Source organism: Lepisosteus platostomus, chromosome 9 (assembly GCF_059453375.1).
Source record: "Lepisosteus platostomus isolate fLepPlt1 chromosome 9, fLepPlt1.hap1, whole genome shotgun sequence".
Lineage (NCBI taxonomy): Eukaryota > Metazoa > Chordata > Actinopteri > Semionotiformes > Lepisosteidae > Lepisosteus > Lepisosteus platostomus.
This window is the reverse complement of record NC_142619.1, coordinates 5,918,084-5,942,778: the sequence shown is the minus strand read 5'-3', so window position 1 is coordinate 5,942,778 and position 24,695 is coordinate 5,918,084. Positions and strand designations below refer to the sequence as shown.

The 24,695-nt window shown below is 41.1% G+C and overlaps 1 protein-coding gene across 6 annotated transcripts in view; it reads right to left on the bottom strand.

The window, feature by feature from the left end:
* Positions 1 to 3,911: 3,911 nt before the first annotated feature.
* Positions 3,912 to 24,695, bottom strand: part of usp15 (ubiquitin specific peptidase 15) — a 40,743-nt gene continuing 19,959 nt past the window's right edge. For 5 of the 6 annotated variants that reach the window (XM_088646673.1, XM_088646676.1, XM_088646675.1 and 2 more), the window contains 16 exons: positions 23,052 to 23,138; positions 20,524 to 20,668; positions 19,661 to 19,834; positions 18,436 to 18,594; positions 17,876 to 18,100; positions 17,346 to 17,429; positions 17,163 to 17,257; positions 16,385 to 16,573; positions 14,654 to 14,766; positions 12,232 to 12,507; positions 10,303 to 10,373; positions 9,946 to 10,061; positions 8,777 to 8,926; positions 8,296 to 8,399; positions 7,127 to 7,215; positions 3,912 to 5,812 (listed from right to left, as the gene is read on the bottom strand). In XM_088646673.1, coding sequence (XP_088502799.1) covers positions 5,603 to 5,812; positions 7,127 to 7,215; positions 8,296 to 8,399; positions 8,777 to 8,926; positions 9,946 to 10,061; positions 10,303 to 10,373; positions 12,232 to 12,507; positions 14,654 to 14,766; positions 16,385 to 16,573; positions 17,163 to 17,257; positions 17,346 to 17,429; positions 17,876 to 18,100; positions 18,436 to 18,594; positions 19,661 to 19,834; positions 20,524 to 20,668; positions 23,052 to 23,138 — 2,287 coding nt within the window. In that variant the 3' untranslated portion in view covers positions 3,912 to 5,602. The remainder of the gene's footprint in view (positions 5,813 to 7,126; positions 7,216 to 8,295; positions 8,400 to 8,776; positions 8,927 to 9,945; positions 10,062 to 10,302; positions 10,374 to 12,231; positions 12,508 to 14,653; positions 14,767 to 16,384; positions 16,574 to 17,162; positions 17,258 to 17,345; positions 17,430 to 17,875; positions 18,101 to 18,435; positions 18,595 to 19,660; positions 19,835 to 20,523; positions 20,669 to 23,051; positions 23,139 to 24,695) is intronic. The other variant, XM_088646674.1, reaches the window with a different exon arrangement.

Below are 24,695 nucleotides of genomic sequence, written 5' to 3'. Positions count from 1 at the left end.
CTCAGCGGGGAAAAGCACAACAGATGCCATTTTTGTGATGAGACAGTTACAGGAGAAGACACTAGAGAAAGGGAAAAAGCTGTATGTGGCCTTTCTGGACTTGGAGAAGGCATATGACCGTGTGCCCAGAGAGGTGGTGTATTGGTGCTTGAGGAAGAAAGGAGTACCAGAAAGCATGGTGAAGTTAGTTCAAGCAACCTATAGAGATACAACTACAAAGATGATAACACAACAGGGAGAGACAAAAGAGTTTGAAATCACAGTTGGAGTACACCAAGGATCAGCACTAAGTCCTTTCCTTTTCATAAACATTATTGACACACTGACAGAGGAGGTAAGAACAGAAGTGCCTTGGGAACTCATCTTTGCTGATGATGTGGCACTGATGGCAGACTCAGAAGTAGAACTACAGGAGAAAGTGTTCAAATGGCAGAGGAGTCTGGAAAAGGGTGGACTGAAAATGAATGCAGAAAAATCTGAAATAATGGTAATGGAGAGAAGAGGAGATACTATGACCAATGTTGAGGAGACAAATGGAGGAAAACTGAAACAAGTTGATGACTTTAAATACCTTGGATCAAAACTGGTAAAGGGAGGAGAAACACTGGAGGCAGTAAAACAAAGAGTGAAAGCTGGATGGAACAAGTGGAGAGAAATAACTGGAATAATCTGTGACAGGAAAATTCCCAGAAAGTTAAAGTGCAAAATGTACAAGACTGTGATTAGACCTGTATTACTATATGGAGCTGAATGCTTGGCAGTTGGAAAGAGGGAAGAGAACTTGATGAGAAGAACTGAAATGAGGATGTTGAGATGGATTCTGCAGATTTCAATGAAGGATAAGATCAGAAATGAAGAAATCCGTAGACGATGTAGGGTGGTGGATGTGGTTGAGAAGATGCGAGAAGCGAGGTTACGGTGGTATGGACATATCATGAGGAGGGACGTTGAGGAAGTAACAAAGAGGGTAATGGAATTTGAGGTGGAAGGTAACAGAGGAAGAGGCAGGCCTAGAAAGAGATGGATAGATTGTGTGAGAAAAGATATGGAGGTATGTGAAGTGAGTGAGGAAGATGTGCTCGACAGAGACAAATGGAGAAGAGCAACCAAAGCAGCTGACCCCAGGACAGTCTGGGACTAAGGCTGTGAAAAAGAAGAAGAAGAAGAAAAGCCCAGTCCTGATAAGGGTTATGACAACCCAGGGCCTGTCTCAGAAGAATAGAGTGTAAATCAGAACTACCCCTTGATTGGGATGCCAGTCCATCACCCATGGAAATTGGAGGAAGGAACATGCAGCCTCCACACAGACCATTGTCTGGAATCCAACTGAGGACCCATGAACAGTGAGCAGCAGCCCTAATAACTGTTTCGCCAATTGATCTTTATGCTCTCACTACATCATACTCAGAAAGGCATTAAAATTGTCCAGTGTTTTAGTTAAAACAGTTTTAGAAAAGTTCAAGGAAAAAAAGCTGTAACTCTTTCTCTGAGGAAAAAAGAGACAAGCCACATACAGAGCAAGTAATCAAATTTCTTTCGTTTTGAACAGAAGAAATTACAAAGGAGATGTATTCAAGAAATTCAAATGTTGTATACCCATCAAATGAACTACTTCAGATAATTTGGTTAATCTGTTTATTTTCTAATCTTCCTAATCTTACTGAAAAAGCAATCACAGCAAGCTTGAATAGGTGACAATATGCTGATATTTGATTTATATTTAATTATCTGAAATATAAAATAAATAAATTGATTCATTACCTTAATATGTTGTTGGATTTTTAAAAAATGGTTTTCAGTGTAAAACTGGATTTCTCATGTGGTCAAACTAATTGAAGTAATCTAAGGAGTAAATAATTGATAAATATATAATTAAATAATATATAATATATAATATATAATATATAAATATCAATAATGGGGGATAAAATAGTAAGTAATAGTAAAACAGCACATGTCTTGTAGCTAGTTTGTTTGGTATGGCTTCTTATTTTCTTCACACTGTGTGCAGAGAAAAGATTAGCACCTGCTCAGACAGAGAAAGTTTTAAAGTCTGAGGAGAGACAAATTAGCACAACACTCCCCACCTCCATTTAGAATAAGCAAAATTGCATTTTCCACACCAGGACACTGTGACATAAACAAAAGATATACATATGCATGTAAGAAAAGGTGCAAAGAGTTTAAAAATACCTAGTGAAGTACAGGGCGTTTATTGTCCATAAACAACTCAAGTTCAACCTGTGCCCTAATGCGCTGACCTCAGGAATGTCATGGATGAGAAGAGGCTTTTTTCAAGATCCTTTCCAGGCCTTACCTTAAGCCAGAACAATCGAGGTGCTGTTGAAAGTGCCATCCATCTATGCATCTCATGGAACACTCGGAAGCTCAAGATTTTAATAGTGACACGCAGTAGAGGTGGCACCATGATATGATGAAGGAATACAATGGGTACCTGCACTGCTGTCCATGTCTTTCAAAAGAGGCAGGATAGCTTTCAGATCATCTCTCGGTTCTAGGATCTAATTTGGTCCCAACAGCCACGCTGGTTAACTCACTCAGAGTGAAAGAGCGGATTAGTTTGGGAGGTGCTCTGGTCTGCACCCCACTCACCACGTGTCGGATGGTCTTTCACAGAAAAGGAGGTGGAACTAAAAGACTGGGATAACGCGATAGCCACGATTGGGAACATCACTCAATGGTCAGGCACAGCTCAGGGTGACCAGCTGCAGCACATCTGGTGAGCCTGCGAAAGGCTGTCCTCTGTACTGGACGTGTGTGCTTCAGTGCAATACTGCCCACACAAAACAAAGAAGGAAACTCAGGGCATCAGCTCAGACACTGGTTTGGCTAAAACGGTAGCAGGTTGTTTTCTATAACAGAAAAGTCATGTTTGGTTGTTTAATCCCCAGATTAATAGCTTCACTGAGCATACACGGACCTCTCTTCTATTTTTAATGATCCCTGTGAAAGTAGCCAATCAAGCTCGGTTCCGTGTCTCTCAAAAACAAAATCTGTACTGGGTATGGGCTGAAGTCATACAAGTCACAGATTGCCTTGCGCATCGCGAAGCTAACTTTCCAGTAGGGAGCCGCATGAGCATGCGTAGGCTGCAAAGGAACAGGTAAAGCTTCGTTCCATGGTGAAAGAAAAAGAAAAACGGCGTTTCAGCTGTGGAGCCTTCTTCAGGTGCGAGGGAGAGAGGGACAGTAGGGGACACATGAAGCCGAGGAGAACAGATCATTCATTCATTCTGCAAATGCATAGAGGGGATTTAGAAAGAGATGCGTCTGTCGTCGAGATAAAGGCAAAGGTGTAGTCTAAGTTTAAGGATAATTGTAGTTCATTTGCTACTTTCCGCTCTCTCCCTCACACCTGAAAAAGGCCCAACAGCAGAAACTTTGAGTTTCTCTTCTTTACCTTTCAGGAACGAACCATCACCTGTTACAACATAATGCGAATGTCCAAAGGAAGGCAACATTGGAACTTATCACACACACTGTACTTTCCAGGTACAATATTACAAACCATTCAACAATAAACCGGCCATCTTTTCAAAAACAAATGCTTCTGAAATGTTTAGTAGGAAAGTGATTACCATGAGTACTGCTTTACTGTACATCAGGTCAGCGGTAAACATGAGACAATCCTATTTCACATTTCTAAACCAAATTAAATAAATGCAAGGTCAGCAAAAATACATGCTTAATACTGAATACTTGAATAGTGATCTGGCTAATTAAACTCAGAATGGATTTGGTTTTCCGTCAGAGAAACCCCTCTGTACCAACCAAGATTTTCTAAAGAAAACCGCGTTTTTTTGTTTTGGTTTTTTTTTGGAATGAAAGATTCTTTACGGTTTGTGGGAAAAGAATAAGTAAATAAAAGCAAATAAACAAACACACAGGAGCAAGGCTTTGCATAACTTTATTGAAGTCTGTATATAAATAAACATGCACATTTCAAATGTAAACCCAAGTGAACTCAAGTGCAGCCAAAATATGCCACCCCTGTCATGCGGGACAATTTTTTATTAACTATACAAAATTTTCCAAATCAAACAGCATCCTCAAAACACCAGGAAGAGAACACTGGCAAGACTTATGAGCTACAGAGCAAAGCCTTATATCCCATACATCTTACTTTTTCCCCAGTTTAAATACATTGCTTTTTTAATGCTAACATATAAATAAATTAATTTACCAAAGGCGCACTCACAGAGTGAACTCTTTATATACAATATTTATAGCCTGTTGAATTTCACATCTCACTCAGTCAGATAAATATTTGAATTCCCTCCCAACAAAGATCACTGTTCAGAATCTTGCAAGTGGGTTACAATAAAGCATTTACTTAGGTATAAGATACATTAACAGTACCCCAGCATTTGTATAGCTACTAATAAAGGCAATAAAATCCCAAAATCCACATACCGTCCATCCAGCCCCCACCCCAAAAAAAAAGATCTAGACTTACAGATGTATGGAAGGCATAAATCAAAACAGATAACACTTCACACATATTACCAACATCCTGGACCTCCATTTCATGACTAATTGATACTAAATATGGAGCTAAATGAGATTTGTGTGCAACGGAGCATGCGGATGGTACTTTCACAATGCAAGAGCTATGGTCTGAGATTACAGTAAGGCTTTGGTGACTTCTAGTAGGATCGCAAAACAAAAAATCTTGTATATCACCAACATTTATAATCTCAAAGCCTCTACGCTGAATGTTTTGAGGGATAAGGGTAACGGAGCATTTTGGATTAACCACATTTATTTCGCTACACCTCAAGGGTGTCATATACTGTATGTAGCAGAATCAACTTCTACGTATGTATAAAGTACACCGGGCATAAGGGGCCAGTTTGGGTAGAGGAATTTGTTTCAGTTATAACAGCAGCTTATACAAAAGAACACAACTGTAGTAGCATACACAACACAGCACTGAGCAGCAGTGTCCGATGAAGCACACTTTCTACTACAGTTTAAAGGCAGCTTTCCTTAGCACTAAGCCTGAAGGTGGGTGAAAACCCTCTGAGTGTAAAACATTTGCAGTACGCGTGGCACTGGATTACCTACCAAATGGGGTGATTGTGCAAATCTAGTTTCTGTTTGACAGTCCAGCAGTTTCACCACAGTAAGTAAGAACATTTCTCAGTGCTCAGTTGGAGTATTTACAAGGCAAAAATAAAAAAAGCAATATGCAAACACCTGCCCCTCCCCTAGAGACTGTAAAATAATCACACTGGTGGGGGGAGAAACGCACAAACCTGCCCCCATCTTTGAATCGGAGACAGAGATGTATGCAGCGTACACCCTGTGTGTTTGTAAGTGCTCTGCGGGCTATCATTATCAGCGCATCTTGATGCAGACGATCTGTCCACTATTGAAAAGAAACGTATGCATTCTAAAATCAGGGGGGAAGCGAAACAGGGACGGGCACCCCGAATGCCCAGATTGCTCAGTGTCTCTTGGCTTGTCGCACTGTTGAGGGAACATTCCGGCGTCAGGGCAGATATCTCCCGGCGGTGGAGGAAGGGGGGTGGGAGGGGCATTCTCCGACTGTAGCTCTGGAGGCCCCCCTTCCCACCCCCTCAGTTGGTGTGCATACAGATTTCGTTGTTGAGATCGTGCTCGTCGTTGTCGTTGTCATTCTCGTTCTCGTTGTCGTTCAGGTCCTCGTCGCTCTGAGCAGCGGCGCCCAGAACTGGGGGGGCCGGCTGGTCTTCGCGGTCTAGTGCAAAGTATCCAGTGCCACTAATCGTGTCCTGCCTCTGGTAGAAGAGCACATAAGCAGCCTTTGACTAAAACAAACGCACAAAAAAAAAAACATTAGTTTTTTGACAGATTTTTTTCCCCTCAAAGTACAGGAAACAGGTATTGTTTAGGTGGGTAGCTGCGTCAGCCTTCTTCAGGTGTGAGAGAGACAGGGCAGTAAGCAAAGGTAATGTAGCGGGAGAACAAAGGCTGGGAGAGAGGAGGAGCGAGAGGCGGGAATGCTGGTTTAGTGAGAGAAGTGGCCCAGGGATTGTAGGTATTGTTGTATGCTAGAGACTGCACTTTGGATACTAAATCGCCAAAACCTTGTTTTTATGCATGTTAAATCTTAAATTCAGGATAAAGTGAATGTTTACCTATTTCACGTGATGCTAATTTATCAAGAATCGTGTATTACACCGACAATAAATAGGATATTAAAGGGAAACTCCTATCAATGGAAGTTACACCCCATACTGGCTGATATGAGTCCATTGGTTAGTTTGACCAGAAAACGTATTGGGTTGGTCGGGAGTGTTGAAATTGCTACGGTGCATTTTCACATTGCTAGTCACATGGCAATTTTTTCCATAATTGCAGTGTGGGCCTGGGTTGTGTCACGAGGCAACTGTAACCCAAATTCCCTAAAAACAGAGGAGAGTGAGATATGTAGATCTCTGGACACAGTTAGCCATCAAAGACCCAAGACATATCGAAAGACCCATGGTGCAAAAAAGTAGCACCAGTCAGAGGAGCAGCATCTATCGCTGACGTCACTACAAGAATCACTATTTTGCTAAAAGCTAAGACCAACTAGGAATGGCATGGTTGTGCAGTGGTTAGCATTGCTGCCTCACAATGCTGGAGCCCTATTCCAAATCTGGGGTGCTATCTGTGTGGAGTTTGCATGTTCTCGCTGTCTGTGCGTGGGTTTTCACTGGGTAGTTCAGTTTCCTCCCACAGTCCAAAGGCATGCCGGTAGCTTAGAGTGTGTGTGTGTCTGTGATGATCTGTATATGTCTGCCCTGTCGTGGACTGATGTCCCATCCAGGGTGTATCCAGCCTTGCGCCCACTGCTTGCCAGGATAGGCTCTGCAGTTGTAAGATGGATGGATAAGACCAATGTACTGCAATCCTACTCCCAGAAGCTTGCTTTCCAATAAGCACTGCTGCTTAGGGATTCTCCATTGCAGTTAACTAGTGACATGACCCCCTAGTGGCACTTGGTGATGATCTCCCTTTATTCTCACGTCTGAGTGCATTTTCACCTTGTAAATGCATGTCCCATCTGGGGCTTTGTGAAACAACCAAAAAAATCTATTATCTCGCCTTTTATGTAAGGAAACCCAACAGAAACCTACCACTATCTGCTCTTCAGATGCAGGTGAAACACTGCTGTCATCAAAGTAGTACCACTTGCCATCATCCTTGTTTTTAGCAAAAGCAGTATCTGAAATAAAAACAAATAGTTAGCACATCTTTCAGTTCTTCCTATGTTACAGGCAACCTAGATAAGGGCACAAATTACATCTAGTGACTGACTACTGTAGATTAGGACGCTATTATAGTAAAATAGTATCTGGTAGAATATGTGATAGCTTGGCTATGTGCAACACTCATGTTGATCCTGATGCAAAAGCTGCTGTTGGAAAAGACTGATGCTTACATCACGGACATGGACGCACTGGGGGGAAACTGGAAAATTTATTTTCTGGGGGGATGGGGTGCTCATTGTATTATGTCAAGCCCCTGTACTTCAGTTCTCTGAGGTTAAATGCCAAGGACAATCAAAATGGAGGACACAAAGCAAAGCCTGAATCAAGAGCTGAACCACGGTAACTAAGGCTGATATTCAACCACAGCAACGTCTACACTTCGTGTTTAGTGAACGGAGTCAGGGTTTTGCACAAACTGCTGAAATGAATGTCTGGAACTAGTTGTACATCACAATTTGGAAATGCAGAAAATTGAATTCTACTATTATGTACTGAATTTGGCATGTTTAGTAATCAGAGGGTAAATGAATTGCACAAACTGAACTAACAGTGCTGAAAACCTGAAAACTATGTTTCTATCAACCGCTGCATCACCTACACTGTGGAAATGCATAACTTGAGCCTGTGTGTATTTAGCATTTTGTAGTGTAATGTCAGGTAGTCGGGAATAACAATCAGCTAAATAGCAATACATTTGTTTTTTCCAGGAATGCAAAATGATTAGCAACTGTTGTTCTTAACTAATTAAGACTTACACATCTCTACAGTTAAAGTTATTACAATATTCTTCCAACAGTATTACACTTCTAAACTTACTTGTCTATACCAACAAAAACAGGAATACCCAAAACACATATGTATTCTATTTTTTTAGGTACCATATAGAAGATTGTGTCAGAACACACTTGAAACTGATAGTGACCTTTACACAATGTATAATCTTGTCTGTGGAAATGAAATCAAAAAGTGATGATACCAGATTATCTGAAAAGCAAACAAAAAAATCGAAAAAGTTTGAAATGAAGAGGTCTTACAGTGTCCACCACCCATTCCTCCATAATGGTTAGAAACAGCAATCAGATCATAACGACAAGGACCAGCATTCGGGTTGATCAGGAACTCCAACATATCCAAATTACTGTGTAGGAATAAAAACGAGTGTTAAAACTATCTATAAACCAATATGTACCACCATTTTGTGTTTCATTTCTTTTTGGCTTCTTTTAAAACATGGTTATTTCATAAAGAGGTATTTGCTACTATAGATTTTGGTCACAGTAAGATTTCTTGTGCATTCAGCCCGATACACACTTATACAATAATTTTTGTAATACAGTCTTTATGTTTACTTGAGTAAAATACCTGCCAGGGTGCCAGGTGAACTGAAAAACTGCAACTCTAGCGGACAATCAGTCATGAGAGAGAAACGAGCTTCATGCCATACTTTAATTCCAAAAGATCTGAATCAAACCCACACTGTAATACAACAAAAGAGAACTGTCTCCCGTTCAATACCTTATAGGGAAATCCACCAGGGAGTCCAGCTTGTCCCTCATGTAGCGGCTATAGGAGAAGCGCTTAAGGTGCACCACCAGCACAGGAGGCAAGGACCATAGATCCAGCTTCTTGGTGGCTTGCTGATGCTGTTTGCAGTTTGGACAGTACCTTTAAAAGAATAAGGCTGAATTTAATTTAGCCTTCATTCCACTCATGACAGAAAAGAACTCAGATTGACATACGCAGCCTTATTTTCTTTAGGGAAAGCAACAAATTTGCCATATAGCCCTGCGAAAGCTTTCTGAATTTAGTGCGCACGTATTGACTGCGCTCCAAACATAACACACCCAACAGAGCAATTCAATGTGCTTCTTATAACACGCGCCCCTCGTGTCACCCTGTATATAACCTGCAATTTAACCCGTGATATAAGATAAGGAAGCCACTGGAGATGTTTTAACCAGCAATATGTGATGTAGTACTGCTCCCCTAGGTTACAAAAAGGATAAGGGTGCAAATCCAAGCCTGAAAACTGCAGAATTCCTGTTTGTTACGGCTGACGCAGCTTTTAGTAAAGGAACAAGCAATAGGTTTATTACAAGCTGAAAAAAAGAAGAAACACAACGTTTCGGCCGTGGAGCCTTCTAGTAGAGCACCGTCTAGTAGAGCAATTTTTCCTCAGGATCCGTGTTCTCTATATTTGGAGTGGACTCAAAACTCAGAAAGCTAACGTATGTCCCACAGGGATAAGTCGCTTTCACGCGGCTGTATGGCAACTATGTTGGTTTTACTAGAGAAAATACCACTAGCTTTTGACGTTACATACCAAATAAGACACAGTGGCTACTAATGAGCTCTCACCCTGCGGGGTCCAGAGGTGAGGTTCTATCTCACCTGCAGCCTGACTGGAGAATCAGTCGTGTCTGTGTCATTTTCAGGCTATTTATAATAACCGTCTATGTCACATAGACTAAACTAGTCTCTTAACTACTACCTTTTGGATTGCAGTAAGATCTTCACAACATAATATGGGAAAAAAAAACAGGACTGGGGGAGTAAAAAAGCTAACAGATGCAGCTAATCAACAATAAACGTGCGTTGTAATAGTTCCTATTTTTCCTTTGAAGAAATCCATATTACAGGAACGACGGAGATGTCAAAATCTACACGGCGCAGTTTGAACTCACCACGGATCTTCTGCGCCTAGTTTCTCCTTTGTAGTGAAAAGCTCGATGCAGTCTTTCAACCTGAAAAAGGCCTTTTTCTGAGGCTTGTATTCCATGCTTTCGTGCTTCTCAAAGTCCTTTCAGCAAAGAAAAATAAAACAGACTTCCTTTAATTTTACAGTACAATGTCACTGCCGGAAATACAGAAAAATAAGCCCATCTTAGGAACTTTCATATTGTTTGGTGTGCTGACTGCGGTGTGTGTTTTTTTGCCATTTTAAATTATAGCTTCATGAACCTTTGCGACAGTAGGCCTCTTGATTAAAGAGAAAATGAAAATCTTTCCCGCAGAGCACATGTCAGGTTCTCCGTGCTCACCTCTGCTGCACACTCATCAAAGTATTTGCTCTTCATTTCAGGTTCCCAGTCCAAAGAAAGATATGACCTATCTGTTAAAAGAAAAGAGTGGGGTGTAGATATAAGGTATCGCATTCAAGTCTGTGTCCATTCACTTAATTAACTTGAAATTGACAGATTACGCAGATCAAGGACATTTGGCAGTATAGGAAGCATTACCAAATACGTGGTGCTGTAGAAACTGGTGCATACTACATCAAGAACACAATGGGATATTGGCTGGCATGCCTCTAGACATGCATTAACAGCACACTGAATTATCAAGCAGTCAATAAGAAGAAGAAGAAGAAGAAGAATAAAGGCAAAGTGCACCAGTAAACTCAGATTAACGAAGCCAATTCTGAGATATCTGAGTTTATTAGGAGACCATGACTGGTAAAGGCCCGAGGGAAATTTGGTCAGGGCACTGGGGTTAATATTCCTAATCTTTTCACCCTTGGATATTTAATCTTCAAGTCAGGACCTTGGCTTTAAGTCTCATCCGAAGAACGGCGTCTTCTTTGCAGTATATTTGCAGTCCCCCTCACTACACTGGTTATTAGGACCCACACAGACCGCAGGGTGAGCACCCCCTACTGGCCCCACTAATGCCTTTTCCAGCAGTAACCTTAGTTTTCCCCAGGAGGTCTCCCATCTAGGTACTGACCAGGTGCACACTTGCTGAGCTTCAGCGGGTTGTCACTTGTGAGCTGCAGGGTGATACAGCTGCTGGCCCTTAATTCCTATTCAGTGCCGGCAGACTTCCCTGCTACTGGAAACGGTCACTGCTGTCTATAAACTGTTCTCCATCTCTTCTGAAACTTCCCGAAAACCGGAACAGTCTCTCACTTCCACAGGTCGGCCACACAAACTCCTTTTAAAGTGATTGCTGATTAGGCAACCATTAATGAATGAGGGGTATCTAGTGCAGCTCCCCCCAAAAAATTCCATGGAGCACTCTTTATAGTGTTTACACTACAACCTATCCAAAGTTGCCGACCATGACAATGCGAAGCTCGATCTTGATCTTGCCCATACAAAACTCCTTCCATCCTCTTTGAGGCGTGCGGACGAAGACACATTTTTCACTGTCCCTGGGACTGTGGACCCACTACAGTGTCACATCCGAGCCCAGGCATTCACCAAGTGCGATTTATGCTGTGTGCAGTCCTGCATTTTGGTTTCCTAATGTTTGCTGAGGTTTTGCAGCTTCAATCCTGAGAGATCCAGGCTTCCTTGAAGAAGCTGGTCCACACGGTTTGGAGACACGAATGATATAGTGAGCTCCTGGCAGAGCCTGTCAAACCCTTGTAGCAATGTGGCACTCTCAAGGTAGGATGGCACATACACAGCACAGACCACTGCATTCCGGCTCAGTTGACTATAAAATCTCCTGATCTTATTTTCTGGCTATATGAAGAGGTGAAGGATCAGGTAAATCACAGCATCTCTGCTCGAGCCCAAAGGCGCAATTTGCGACAGTGGCCATTTCCAGGGCCACGCTGATATCCGATTCAGTTTTTGGATGTGAGGGCTCATATAACATTAATGCAGTGCCACCTAGTCAGGACCTGATTTCCCTGATGCTATTCACATGCTTGCAATCCCATCTTCATGCTGAGCACTGTGAAGTTCAAGGAAAACTGGACAAATGGCTAGCAATGTCTAGTTAAAAAACAAACACTGACAGGGTGTTAAAACATCAAAGTCCTTATTCTCCTCCCACAAGGAATTAATCACATATCCAACCTGCCCACAGATATAACAGCATTCCTGATTACCCGATATTTCGGTCTGAAAAAGAAGTTTGAACATAAGGCATTGTATATCATTTTCTTTTACTTAAAGTTTCACCTAAGCCTGGAAAACCAAAACATCATCTTTAATTTTAGACTTAAAAAACACACTCACCACTTAGTCGAAGATGCCCATCATCAAATCTGATCTGCCTGGGCTCTTCCTTGATGTAGGTGAAGTCTGTTTTCCCCATGTTATTAAACTGGAATGTGAAAAGTCGTTTTTTGTGCCCCACGAACTGTTGGCCTTTGCATATCTGTTCTGGACCAATCCCATTCTCCAAATCATTGTCTCCGCCTACAGATTCCTCCGATTGGCTGTTGTCATTTTCAGAAGGAAGCTCCTGATCTTGGCTGGATTCGTCATCCTGTTCATCCGTCTCCATCTCACCTGCAGTTTGACCAGGGAATCAGTCTTTTCTGTGTCATTTCCATTATACGTCAACAGTAGCAAAGAAACAAAGAAAAACTTCAGCGTAACTATCACCCTCAGAAGCTGGATGCAAACACCTATACTTTGGAAAATGAAATAATATAATATAAATGATATATAATTATCATTCTTTACAGACATGCAACATAAAAGCAGAAAAAAAGGTTTTGACATCACTCTAGCTTGGTGTTAATCTTTGACTGTTCCAGTCTCAACGGAAACAGGGAAACGTAGTTCAATATTCCGTTTAACAGTCATGAGATAAAGGCTGGAGAAAAACTTTGAAGCTTTGAAATGCTTTGATTACAGCAAAAAAAAACTAATTATGACTCAAAAACGAACTTAAAAAAGTTCTTAAAACACCCCAAAAAGTACAGTTCACAGGAGTTACTCGAAGCAAATCTCTATTGTGCATTAAAAGGAAAGTGCACATGCATTTAAAATATTGCAGGAAAACAAAAGCTTTCAAATATCTTATTGTTTGCGTTTCTAGTCTCTTTACTGAGTGTATGCCTTGCAAAACATTATTGCACATTTATTTTGTGACATATAGCCAATACCAAAATAACCACTCTGGCAGATTCTATGGAACCACTTGGGAATCCAAATATGTGATACTGTTAACACATTTTGTATATACAGTACTAGCAGCTCTGATTTAGTTGTGGATGACGATGTATTATTACCACATCTTGAACCAAACCTCTAAATTCACCCATGAGCTACCTGTAGATTCACATCTGCTTAATGCAGGTGTTTAGCATAGCTCTAAATTTTAATACCCAACTCTAAACATAAAAAAGCCCCTGGCAGCACAACAACAAAAGTTTAGGTACTGCCAATGAAGGGGTATGGATAAAAATGTGGCGATAAACAGAGAAGAAGACAAGTTATCTCTTGAGACCCAAGCCTTTGCAAGATCCATAATACATAAGACTTCATTCCGGTTTCATCACTGAATTTCATTCTGGCTTCATCACTGTCTAACTCCAAAATTGGAGTTCTTGGGTCATGAATGATTAAGTGTTACTGAAGGAGTAATAAGTAAATAAGGTGTAAGTAATGAGTAAAAGTCAAAGAGAAAAGAGCATGATGACCTGTGACTTAACGTAAATGACACAAACACACAGAGATAGTTTGCCCTTTTTAGATCATTTTCTGAAAATGCAAGAATTCCACCATTACAGTAGATAATTATAGTGAATATAGTTTCTCTCTGTGGTGTTTTCTTTGATGTGTTGCGAAAAAAGTGCTCATTAAGTTTCAGGATCTTTTTTTTTGGCGATTTTCCTTTTTTATTATTAAAACACCTGAAACCATGTTCCCCTTGCCATTTACCCAAGGTTCCAGATTTCAGAACAGAAAGTCTTTTCTGTTTTTGGATTCCATTTACCACCTGCATTTATTGTCTTGATGTACTGCAAACAATCCCACTGGTATTTAACAAAACTGAAGGATTTTCTCATCAAATAATCGGTTTAAAGCATTCTAAATTGAACCACGTTCAATAATATTACACAACAGGACCCTGAAGGAGTATGGAATTGGCTCAACAGCCTTGATTTTGAAGCTGAAACCCTTCCTTCCTTCACGAAACAGCTGGACGAGATCCTTGGATCAATTAATTACTAATTACGAAACAGGCCAGATTAGCCGAATGGCTTCCTCTCATTTACAATTGTTCCAATGTCCTAAAATGTACAACAACAAAAAAAATACCTGGCTCATGCTTTTCAATTACCCAAAACCATTCCAAGGACATTTTAAATTTTTCTTAAATTTCTTGAATTTCTACTTCAGCCTTACAATGGCTGCACAGCCCCTGAATACCAGATCTCTGGTCTCTGGTCACACGTCTAGGTACTGTACAGAGGTACCTAGGTACAGAGAGGTGTTAAGCGCACTACCTAAACAGAATAGAAGCTCAGACAACAAAACGAAAGCCGTACAACCTCACAAGTTCAGCCCTACAAATCATGAGGGATGTGGTGCAGTCGGCATTACAGGCAGTGCAAAAAAAAAAGTCAGAGAACTTAAAAGACTTGTTACACTGAACCATTCCACTCAGAATGGAGCTTGAACGGGAGAGAGAAAGAGCACTTACTCGGAGAGCCTTCCTCAAGTAAACCATTAGTGCCATTGCTGTTGATTCCATGGTCTTTGCAACAAGAGGTCTCTTCCACCTCCTCGTGTTCAGGAGAGGTTCTAACATAGCGGCTGTAACAAAAACACATTCCTCTCTTTAAAACTTCGCTGCCACGCCTCAGGCCGTCCCTGACAGAACAGCTTGAGCTGTGGTTTGACAGCACAATCTCTTGAAAACAAATATTCCGGGCATTACCCATGCCCGGTATTCACCAGAAATGTCCAAAATTGCAACTGCAGCTGCCTTCCAATACGTCTGCTTTTTTCCCCCCAACATTAATAATCTGTTCCTATAAAATTTCATATATTCTACTGTTATCTAAGAATAATTACAATAAAATCTAGTAATGTTTTGTTGGAAATGTGAATGGGGTCACTTGTATTCGCTGATAAAAAAATTTTTTTCTTTCACATTTGTTCCCCAAAGATGTCGGAAAACTGCTGAAAGTGAAATTCTGTATTTTTTTTGCTTTTCTGTATTTGGCTACCAATGAAATCAGCTTTGCTACGTTTGAGCGAGTGCTAAGCTTTCAGTGCTTCTGCAACTAAATGGAATGATCCAGCGATGTTATGATGACTGTTGGACGGTTTCAAACGAAACGTCTGTGTCAGACAAAGTTACAATTTTCTCGATCGCAAAGAAATCAAATAATGCTGAGACATAAAAGTTTACAAAAGAAGAGGAAAGTTAACTGAAGCTTGAGTTACAAACTTCTGTGCCTCACAGCTGCTATAGACGAGCATTTTTGGGAGTTTCTTCAAATTTTTAGGGCACAAGAATGTTCTCTTCAGAGAATGAAGTACTGTGAAGTTTGACAGCCTCATGTTGTAGTATCATATTGTATGTCTTTTTTTGCTTTAGTCTGCATAACCTTTCATCTACCGAGAAAATCTTGCAATTTTGTATTTCTGTTTATTGTTTGTGGTCTTGATCCTGGTTTTCTGACCCGACATGGCTGCTTTTCTTTTCATCAATGTCTTCAGAATATTAGAAAGTGCAACATGTCGCAATATGTTAATGATAAGCTCCAAATAAGAACTTCAAGAACCACATTTACTAATAAATAAATCCTTCTTCTTTTCACCAAACATTGTATATAAATTATCGGTGTTTAAATTACAGACTAAAGTCATCTATTTACTTCTAGACAAATAATCCATCAATCCATTTTCTAACTGATTCTTCTATTTCAGGGTTGTGGGAGAGCCAGAGCCTATCCCAGCAAGCAACAGGCACAAGGCCAGGTACACCCTGGATGGGACGCCAGTCTGAACTAATCTTCCAAAAATCATCAATCATAATAAGCTTCTGGGCTAATTTTCCCAGAAGCCAAATAATTCAATTCAATTCAATTTTTTTTCATATTGCCTTCACAACAAGGTTGCACCAAGGCGCTTAACAAATAACCTACCAGCATGTCTTTGGACTGTGGGAGGAAACTGGAGCTTCTGGTGGAAACCCACAAAAAACTTGGGCAGAACATACAAACTCCACACAGATAGCCCTACCGGAATTGAACCCCGGGGCCCCAGTGCTGTGAGGCAGCAATCCTAACCACCCCCAGAAAAATGATCATCTGACAGAATGACCTAAAAGTACATAAAAGGCATGATACCACCAACCCTTTGATCACAATGGTGGAGAACGAATTACTATCAGCAATAACCATAAGATCCAGTAGGCACACACCACATTCTCATGAGCAGCATATTATAGAGCTTGTCTTCACTCAGGTGGCGTGGCACAGTGATCAGAAATGGCTGTCCAAACAAAGGCGAGCTGGTGTGGTTGTAGCCTGACTGTCGGTACTTCTCCCGCAGATGAACAGGGATGACAACGTGGTCGGTGTCCTCGGCCCGATTGATGGCTATTTCAAAGCTACAAAGAAGAAAAACTTTGGAAGAAATCGCGCTGACAGAGCATTTCAGAACAAGAAAAAACAAAACACTCATCTCGTCGCACAACGCAAACAATACATAACCGGGAAAAACGCACCAACCCATCACAGCAAAACTGCAGTTCTCCCTCCCTCTCTCCCTCCTCCCTTGCCTAACCCCTTCAGCAGAAAAAAAACAGCAATGTGAACGAAAGACGAAGGCATTATTCTCCTAATCCGTGAGGAGCTGAAGGTTTTCCAAATCTGGCAGCAATTAAACAGCTCCTTTATGAGATACAGATGATTAAAATCCAAAGTAGTAAATTCTAAATCTGAAACAGTCAGCATTCTCTAAAGAACAGCCTTTTTTTCTGTCAGAGCTACCGTAAAATGTGCACAGGCATTAAAATACCAAAATCAAATAACTGCACATCTTAAGCTGATAACCACAAGAAAATCCGCAGAACACACTATGGCTGATGCAGTTTTACACACACAGGCGTCAGATCCCCTTTTCTTTAATTTACGATTTCTAATTTTTAAGCAGTAGCCTTTAATTCCTTAATAAAGCACAAAAGCTCCCATACTTACACATAAATGTCATCCCGTTCCATGATGCTACTTAGATTCTCATTCATAGCAAATATTCTATGAAATCGGTGGTTGTAGATGTCAGTTACAATCATCTAGAAGGAAACATGGCAGAGTTACATTAAAAAGAGGTGGTTTCCAATTCCACTTTATTTCACCCAGAGTAAAAATGCCAGTTCTTACCCTGTCTGAAGCTACACCTGATAAAGCTGAGAGAGCAGTGCAGAGGTCAGAAATGTACCCAACTTTGGGTACCACAAGCTTGTACTAAAAAGAAAAAAACAGAAAAAGAATTATGTCTATTTATGCCTGATGAAGCATTACCATATATTAATAAGCTTTAGCCAGAAAGTGCAGGACAGTTTTAAAAAACGGTTTCTTCTTGCCTACAAAGAACATCTTCAGATCCAATTGACAGAATAGATTTCAAAAGAAAACAGACTGCGTTAACAGATAATCTCTCACTTCCTCTTCAGTCTTTTCCATTGCTATATTTTATTGACAGTTGCATCCTTTACAGCACTAATTTAGTAACGGTAGATCAATGAGAGACACTGGGTGCTCAAGAAGTTAGTTAATGGTGGGTGAATTGATGAAGGAGAAAGAAAAATATTCCAAAATCGCCACATATTTATTATACAGCAACAGCACAACAGGCTAAAGACTCTGCAACCATTTTATCAAGATTAAGACCGGAAGGTGTACAACTGTACCTGCATTATTTTTGCGAGGGGATCCAATCGCACAAGGTAGACTTCAAGAGTCCGTTCTTTCTTCATGGGCAGAGGGAGTGTCAGGTAACAGAAAGGGTCAAAGGTCACGGAGACCTTGGCGCACACGGGACAGACTAGCGTGGATTTGAAGAGCCCATGAAATATATCCACAATGATGGAGTCATTCCTCTTTATATGATTTTCCCAGGCTTCTTCAGCAACAATCTGTAGAACCACACGGAATGTAATTACCAACCTTTTTATTTATTTTACTTTATTGGCCCTATACAATTTCTTGCATTAGGAATTTGTCTTTTCACAGACCCCAACTTGCTCTCCATGAGACACACAGACAGGGAGAGAAGCTAGGGGTCAGAGCACAGGGTCAGCCATTTATACGGCGCCCCTGGAGCAGCTGGGGTTAAGGGCCATGCTCAGGGGCCCAACGGAGCAGGGTTCCTCTTTGAACCGGCAACCTTCCAGCCACAGGCGCAGATTCTTAGCCACAGAGCCCCCACACCGTATGTTACATACAATGAAAATATTTTACATAAGGTCACCTTATCAGGCCTCCCCTCTGCATCCTTGAGCTGGATGTAGGGCTTTTTTCTTATCCTGTTAAGATCTTCGTGTAATCCATCAAGAAGGAAGGCCAGGAGCTCGTGGGAATCTTGCTGCTGGTATCCTGAAAACTGAGGTGCAAACCTGCCAACTTGAGTCTGCAATGAAAATGCCGAGTTTGCTTTCACGGATCTGGGTGTATTTTCAATGCCAACATGAGAACCGACCCTACAAGCTAGGTGTGGTAAACGAAAAGTGGAAACGTGTGACACTCTCCGAACGAAAACCTATGCAAACAAAAGTATTCGTCTGGAAGGAACATCAGAAGCAAACTATGTGAAACAATTGCAAGACCACCTGAAGGAGTCTCTGCCTGCATTCATCGGGACAGGATCGAGTGAGGTGATTCAAAACCAGGTACGGTATTCCCCCTCCCAAGCAAGCAACTGGACACATCACACCTGTAATCGTTTTCATCGCAGGTCCTCAGCCAATATAATTGAACTGGCAGAGCTGATGAAGCCTCCCAGGTAAATCATTCACTTTGAAAACTCATGAAACAAGCTACTGTAACTGAAAAGATGTTTACTTGGCCATTATATTTTAGTGCTATTTTTTTTTTGTTTCCCATAATACACTTGTGTGCTCATGTACTCATTTCTATCAGCTACTTGACACTTAACCAGGAATTCCAAAAACTACAACACGGCACTTCTCAGATTGGATTGTTGAGTGTTCAAAACAAACAAGGGTTATATATTTGTGATCTGTCCACTTGGAAAGTATTGCGTGTTTCACTCCAATATCCCCGTACAATATTCGGGTTGGGGACACCATACTGTAAAAAGGCACCGTGGCGTCCTCTCTCTGGTTATTAAAAATCCCAAGGAAGTTCTCAAAAAGAGGAGGGGACCTTGGTGCCCAGTTTCCCCCTGGCCTTTACCAATCATGGCCTCCTAATAATCCCCATCTCTGAACTGGCTTCAACACTGAGTGGAGTGTCCAGAAAAGCGCTATATAAGTGTAAGGAATACTACTACTACTCATAATAATAGTGTTGGATCTGTATAGTCTGATCTTCTGTAACATGAGTGCAAATTCAAAACACAAAATAAACACAACACAATACACTGGATAATACCCCTTGGGTCAACACCCCTAACAAAACGGAATAAATTCCAACCTCTAAGGTAAGCATTATATTAACAGAAAAGAACAAAGCACCTTAAAAGGCCTTGGAGTGACATAGCTGTATTTTCCTGACCATATCTGCTTGATCAGCTCGGCATACACTTTCGCTATTTCGCCTCGCATTCCTAGAGGGTTGTCGATGTTTAGCTCTTCCTGGTATTTGTCTTTTAAAAAGTATTCAGTGAGCGGAGGTATATTGCTTAAACACTGCACAGAAACAAAAGAAAACAGGGTGAGAAAAGACATCAAATAATAATTCTGCAATGCAACAAACACACTGCACCAAAGCTCGAATTAAATACCTTTCTACCCTAGAAAGAGATTTACGGTATTTCTCATGTCCGCACGGAAAAGGAAGACACACAAGCACGAAAACTAAAATGAGACATCTGGATGTATTTTGCCACCTACAGTAAATATAAAACATGCTACTACTTCAGTAGTTCAAATTTAATTATCTGGTAACTTCAGAAATCTGCTGAATTCTACTCACGCTGAAGGAATTTACAGTTCAATGGCAAACGTGATAGACTTTCCAGGAAGTCTGGTTTGGTCTAAATTTCCAGGAAAATCCTATGCCTGCTGAATGTTTAAATATATTATGCCAATAAAACTGGCATAATCACAAGTAAACCAAGTAATTTAGCAAATCCCTCCTGGGCCTAAAGAATTTCTTCCTTCAAGGACATTTAATAAGTGAATCCCAACATAAACATTCTACTTTTGCTAGATGACCACAGAATATTGTCAAGTAAATATGAAATATTCAAACATTTTCTGCATCTATTTTACAATGAATTATCACCGTTTTTGGGTTTCTATCCCCGAACAAGAAAGGTAAGAACTGTAGCAGTTTAAGTCAGAAACTCGGAGGCTTTAAAGACCAAAACACCTACCTGGACTGCCGAGTTCATAAAGCACGTGTTCCCCAAGTTACACAGGCCACACAGGCCAGGCAGCTCATTGTGTCTTCCTGGCTCTGGGTAATCATAGCTGTTATATGGAGGATATGACGGGATACAGTAGTTTGAGTTTTTTACACTGCAAAAAGAAGGAAACGGCAATTGACATTCAATGAAGGCCTGGAAAAAAAAACCCATTAACTAAAACAAACCCAAGACATCTGACATGTACCAGAACATTTGTTTAAGACCATTCAACCGCAACACTATTAATAATGGACACCGGCAAATCTGCATTACAAAGACAGGTGTGATGCAGGAAGCAGAACTCGGCTGAGAACATGGAAAAAACAAGGCAACATATCCAAAGATGGTGATAACCACAGTAGAAAAGACCTAGATTGAATACCAGACCTCAGATAACAGTGCAAAGATCTCTACCATTGATTTAGAGGAGTGGCTTCACAGCCTACTCTGTTCTCCCTCCGGCCATCTAACTGTAAACATTCTGACTTTAGGCACCACCAGCAGCATAAGAGCATCTCATTTCAGTTCTCTTTAGGTCCCAACATAATCAAAGAGTCCCAGCTGAGACACTCCAGAAGTGGAGAAAAGAGCGTGCCTCGGTTACAGGTGAGACTGTTGTGAATTCGAGGCCTGTGTGACATCACTGTCCTAATGCACTAAAGATTCTATTTATAGCTGTACTGCTAAGACAGCATAATCTAGCACTGCCTTGCAGGAGGCAAGCCTGTGACGGAATGAGAGACTCGCAGAGGGAGAAAATGAGCAAACATAGAGCCAGGAATACCAGATCTCTGCATCCCCCTGCCTTTAGGAAAACTCATTTTTCAGGCATCTTGCAACCTAAAATAAAGGCTGCCTGACATCCGGTGATTTATACAGTGCATTTGTAAACCCACATAATAAGAGAAAATATTTTCCACTTAGCTCTTTATTTTGTGGGTTCTCAGCAGGAGCCAGTTATGCAGCTAAACACAAAGTTGAAACAAGGTGCAAATTGAAAGCATCCAGCCAAATTTTAAATGGGTCGCATTTTTCTACGAAACGCACTACGGTTTTATGGCAGCCTCTAATATAAATTGAGCAGAAGGGCAAATAAAATATTCTTTGAAGGTCACAGGCACTGCAGAGAATATTCAGTAGGATGGGAGAGAGAGACCAGGATATGGTGTCAGGTGTCAGAGAAACAGGCTGAGAAATGACCAATCTGGCAGGAAAACTACTTATTCTGCAAAAATTCTGTTGTGTTTTAAGTTAATGTCACAGGTGTTTTCCTGTAACTTAAATTGTCATAATGCCATTACATTTATTTTAGGTTTCATAAATCATATTTTATGTTATCACATATTATTAAATGTTAAGACACCAGATTCAATTATAAACCATTGTGTATCTCATGGTTTGCAGATATCGATCATTCCTTACTTCAGATCACCAGGCCTTGTGGCAGATTCCCGAAAAATTCATTTTTGAAGGCAGAAAATCTCAAGAATACAATCTAGATTAAATGTGTGTCAACATAATGGTGTAATATTAACAATGCTCCTCAATCTGAAAATAATTTCTACTAATGAGCAGGGAACAATAGCATAATACCAACTCTGTTCAATATGAAACTATTAGGATGTAAAAAAACATCAGACAGTATAATAGTCTGTACAGATGAATGAAGTGAGGGAGTTGCACAATCTGAGCAGTGACTGAGCAGTTTGGTACCCTAAAGGACATGTTCAAATTCTAGCTCTCTCATCTCAAAGGACATACCCTGGAAAGTATTTTCCAATGAATAGATGTTAAATGTTCTGTGGTACTGTTTAAAAAAAAAAACTATTTATTACAGAAGCCAAAGGAAAGATAAGGAAACCAGAACAGGATAACTCAAGACAAATTTCAGTTCAATTATGTGATCTAAAAGATACTGCCCTTACATTTTAACTGCAATCAAGAAACACAGGGACAGCAACACTTTTAAATACTGTAAAAAACAAAACAAAATAATATTGTGTAGAAAACAGTAACGCCAGCAATCCAGAAGTAGGATGTCAAGGACCTTTTTACTCTCCTGCTCATGTTCAACCAACTGATATTTAGATTTTTGCTTGTTCACACCTTAAAAAAAAAGAGATCTTCCTTGCATTCGTTCTGACATCCCAAAACAAACCAGATGCATGAAAGAAAACATAAAACATCGATGGACATGCCTGCTGATGCATGCTGGCTGCAGCACTATGTATGACACAACTAAATCCACACACACAAGTCACACATAGACAGCAAGCAGACACTTGAAAGGCAAGTGAGAACAATCCCAGACCAATGTGAATGACTATCAACATGCGCGCAAAGACAGCAGGGGACCACAAACACCAACTCAGGCAATGTTCGGTTTTACACTCCAGGACCAACGCGGCGCTTTTGTAGAACGCAAAAGTAAAAACCATGCTGGCGGCCCACTACAATCACACTGCCCCTTCATGCCGGCTCTGACAGGTGCTTACTTTCTGTTGTTGAAGCTGGCATAACTGTTTGTGAGAGATGAGGGCGAGATCTTTGGTAAAGTTGAAAGATTGGAGGCACCTGAAGCCCTTCGAAATAATAAAGATGTTCAGTCAGTGACGTCCTTCGAGCCATGTCGACGGTGAGAGAGCTCGTTCACACAAGTTCATGAAAAGAAAAGTGGCCGTCACAGCAAATGTTCAGGAAAATGAAAGATGGGGTGACAGAGGGATCTATTTTTTTGGGGGGTACATTCCCTTCTTACACACAAGCGACCTGGACAGGCCCATCGTTATCAAAGCTCTGTTAACTTAGCGTACAGACCACAGATCATCTGGTACAGGTGACTCGTAGAGCGAGCTTGTTCGATTTCTTGTTACGCTTTTAAGGATAAAGGCTAAAGGTAGGGGCAAAAACCCAATTTAAAAATCTAAGTTATGGGGCTTCTGGGTGGCTCAAAATAACAAAGGCCTTAGCTCTAAATGCAGGCTATATTGACTGCACTGAGGCTATATTGAACCAGATGACTATACTGGCACGTCTATACTGAGTGTGTGGGAGTGGGAGGTGGCAGGGGTAGCAATCCTGAAACTTGCCAGGCTCTTGCCGTCTAGCATTCCTACTACTAAAAATAATATAGAGCTTGGATGATGCAACAGCAGCCAAGGTGCGCCAGTACACTCACCACACTTCAGCTATCAGTGGGGAGCAGGGCAGAGTGAAGATTCATACCCGAGGATTATGAGGAGGCGATGAGTTATAAAGGCTAGAGAGACATTTGAGCAGGACACTGGGGTTAATACCACAAATCATTTCAAGAAACACGCCCCGGGATTTTTAATGATCACAGAGAGTCGGGACCTTGGTTTTCCATCTCATCTGAAGGATGGTGCCTTTTTGCATTTCAGTGTCCCCGTCACTATACCGGGGCATTAGGACCCACATAGACGTCAAGGTGAGCCCCCTGCTGGCCCCACTAACACCTCTTCCAGCAGCAGCCTTAGTTTTTCCCAGGCGGTCTCCCATCCAGGTACTGGCCGGGTTCACACCTGCTGAGCTTCAGTGGGGCTGCCAGTTGTGAGCTGCTGGGTGATATACCTGCAGGCTATATGGACATCAGTACAAGATGCACCACTCCCCCGTGTTGGCACTAACTCTCCTGCCAGGCACTATAGAGCTTGCAACATGACAACGAATGGTTCTGCAGGCCTTTGTGTTAAAGGAGTATGTCTGCAGGAGCTATTTTTACCCCAGCAGGTCTGGGAATCAGAACTGGGTCCTAAAGCAATTGGCGATTCCACATTAGGTCGTGTATGTCAGACAGAAAACGACTGCTGATTGCAGACCTTTCAAAAATCATTAAATCATAACATCAGTGAGGAAGTTTGAATTTCAAAACGCATTACAGAAGTGATTAAATAATTTCCACATTATTCTGTTATGTAAAAGTATTTGATCACTTTTGTATACAACAGCTTTGTAAGAGAGATCCCAATGGAACACTGGAAAACAGCTTCATGTTCCACAGACTGAAGGATACTGATAAAAGGATTGAGATGCACTAAATGGCTTCTCTTTGTCTGAGAATTTGGGTTCATTAGAACATCAGAAAGGCTACAGAGCCACCACACATGAAGATCATCTGG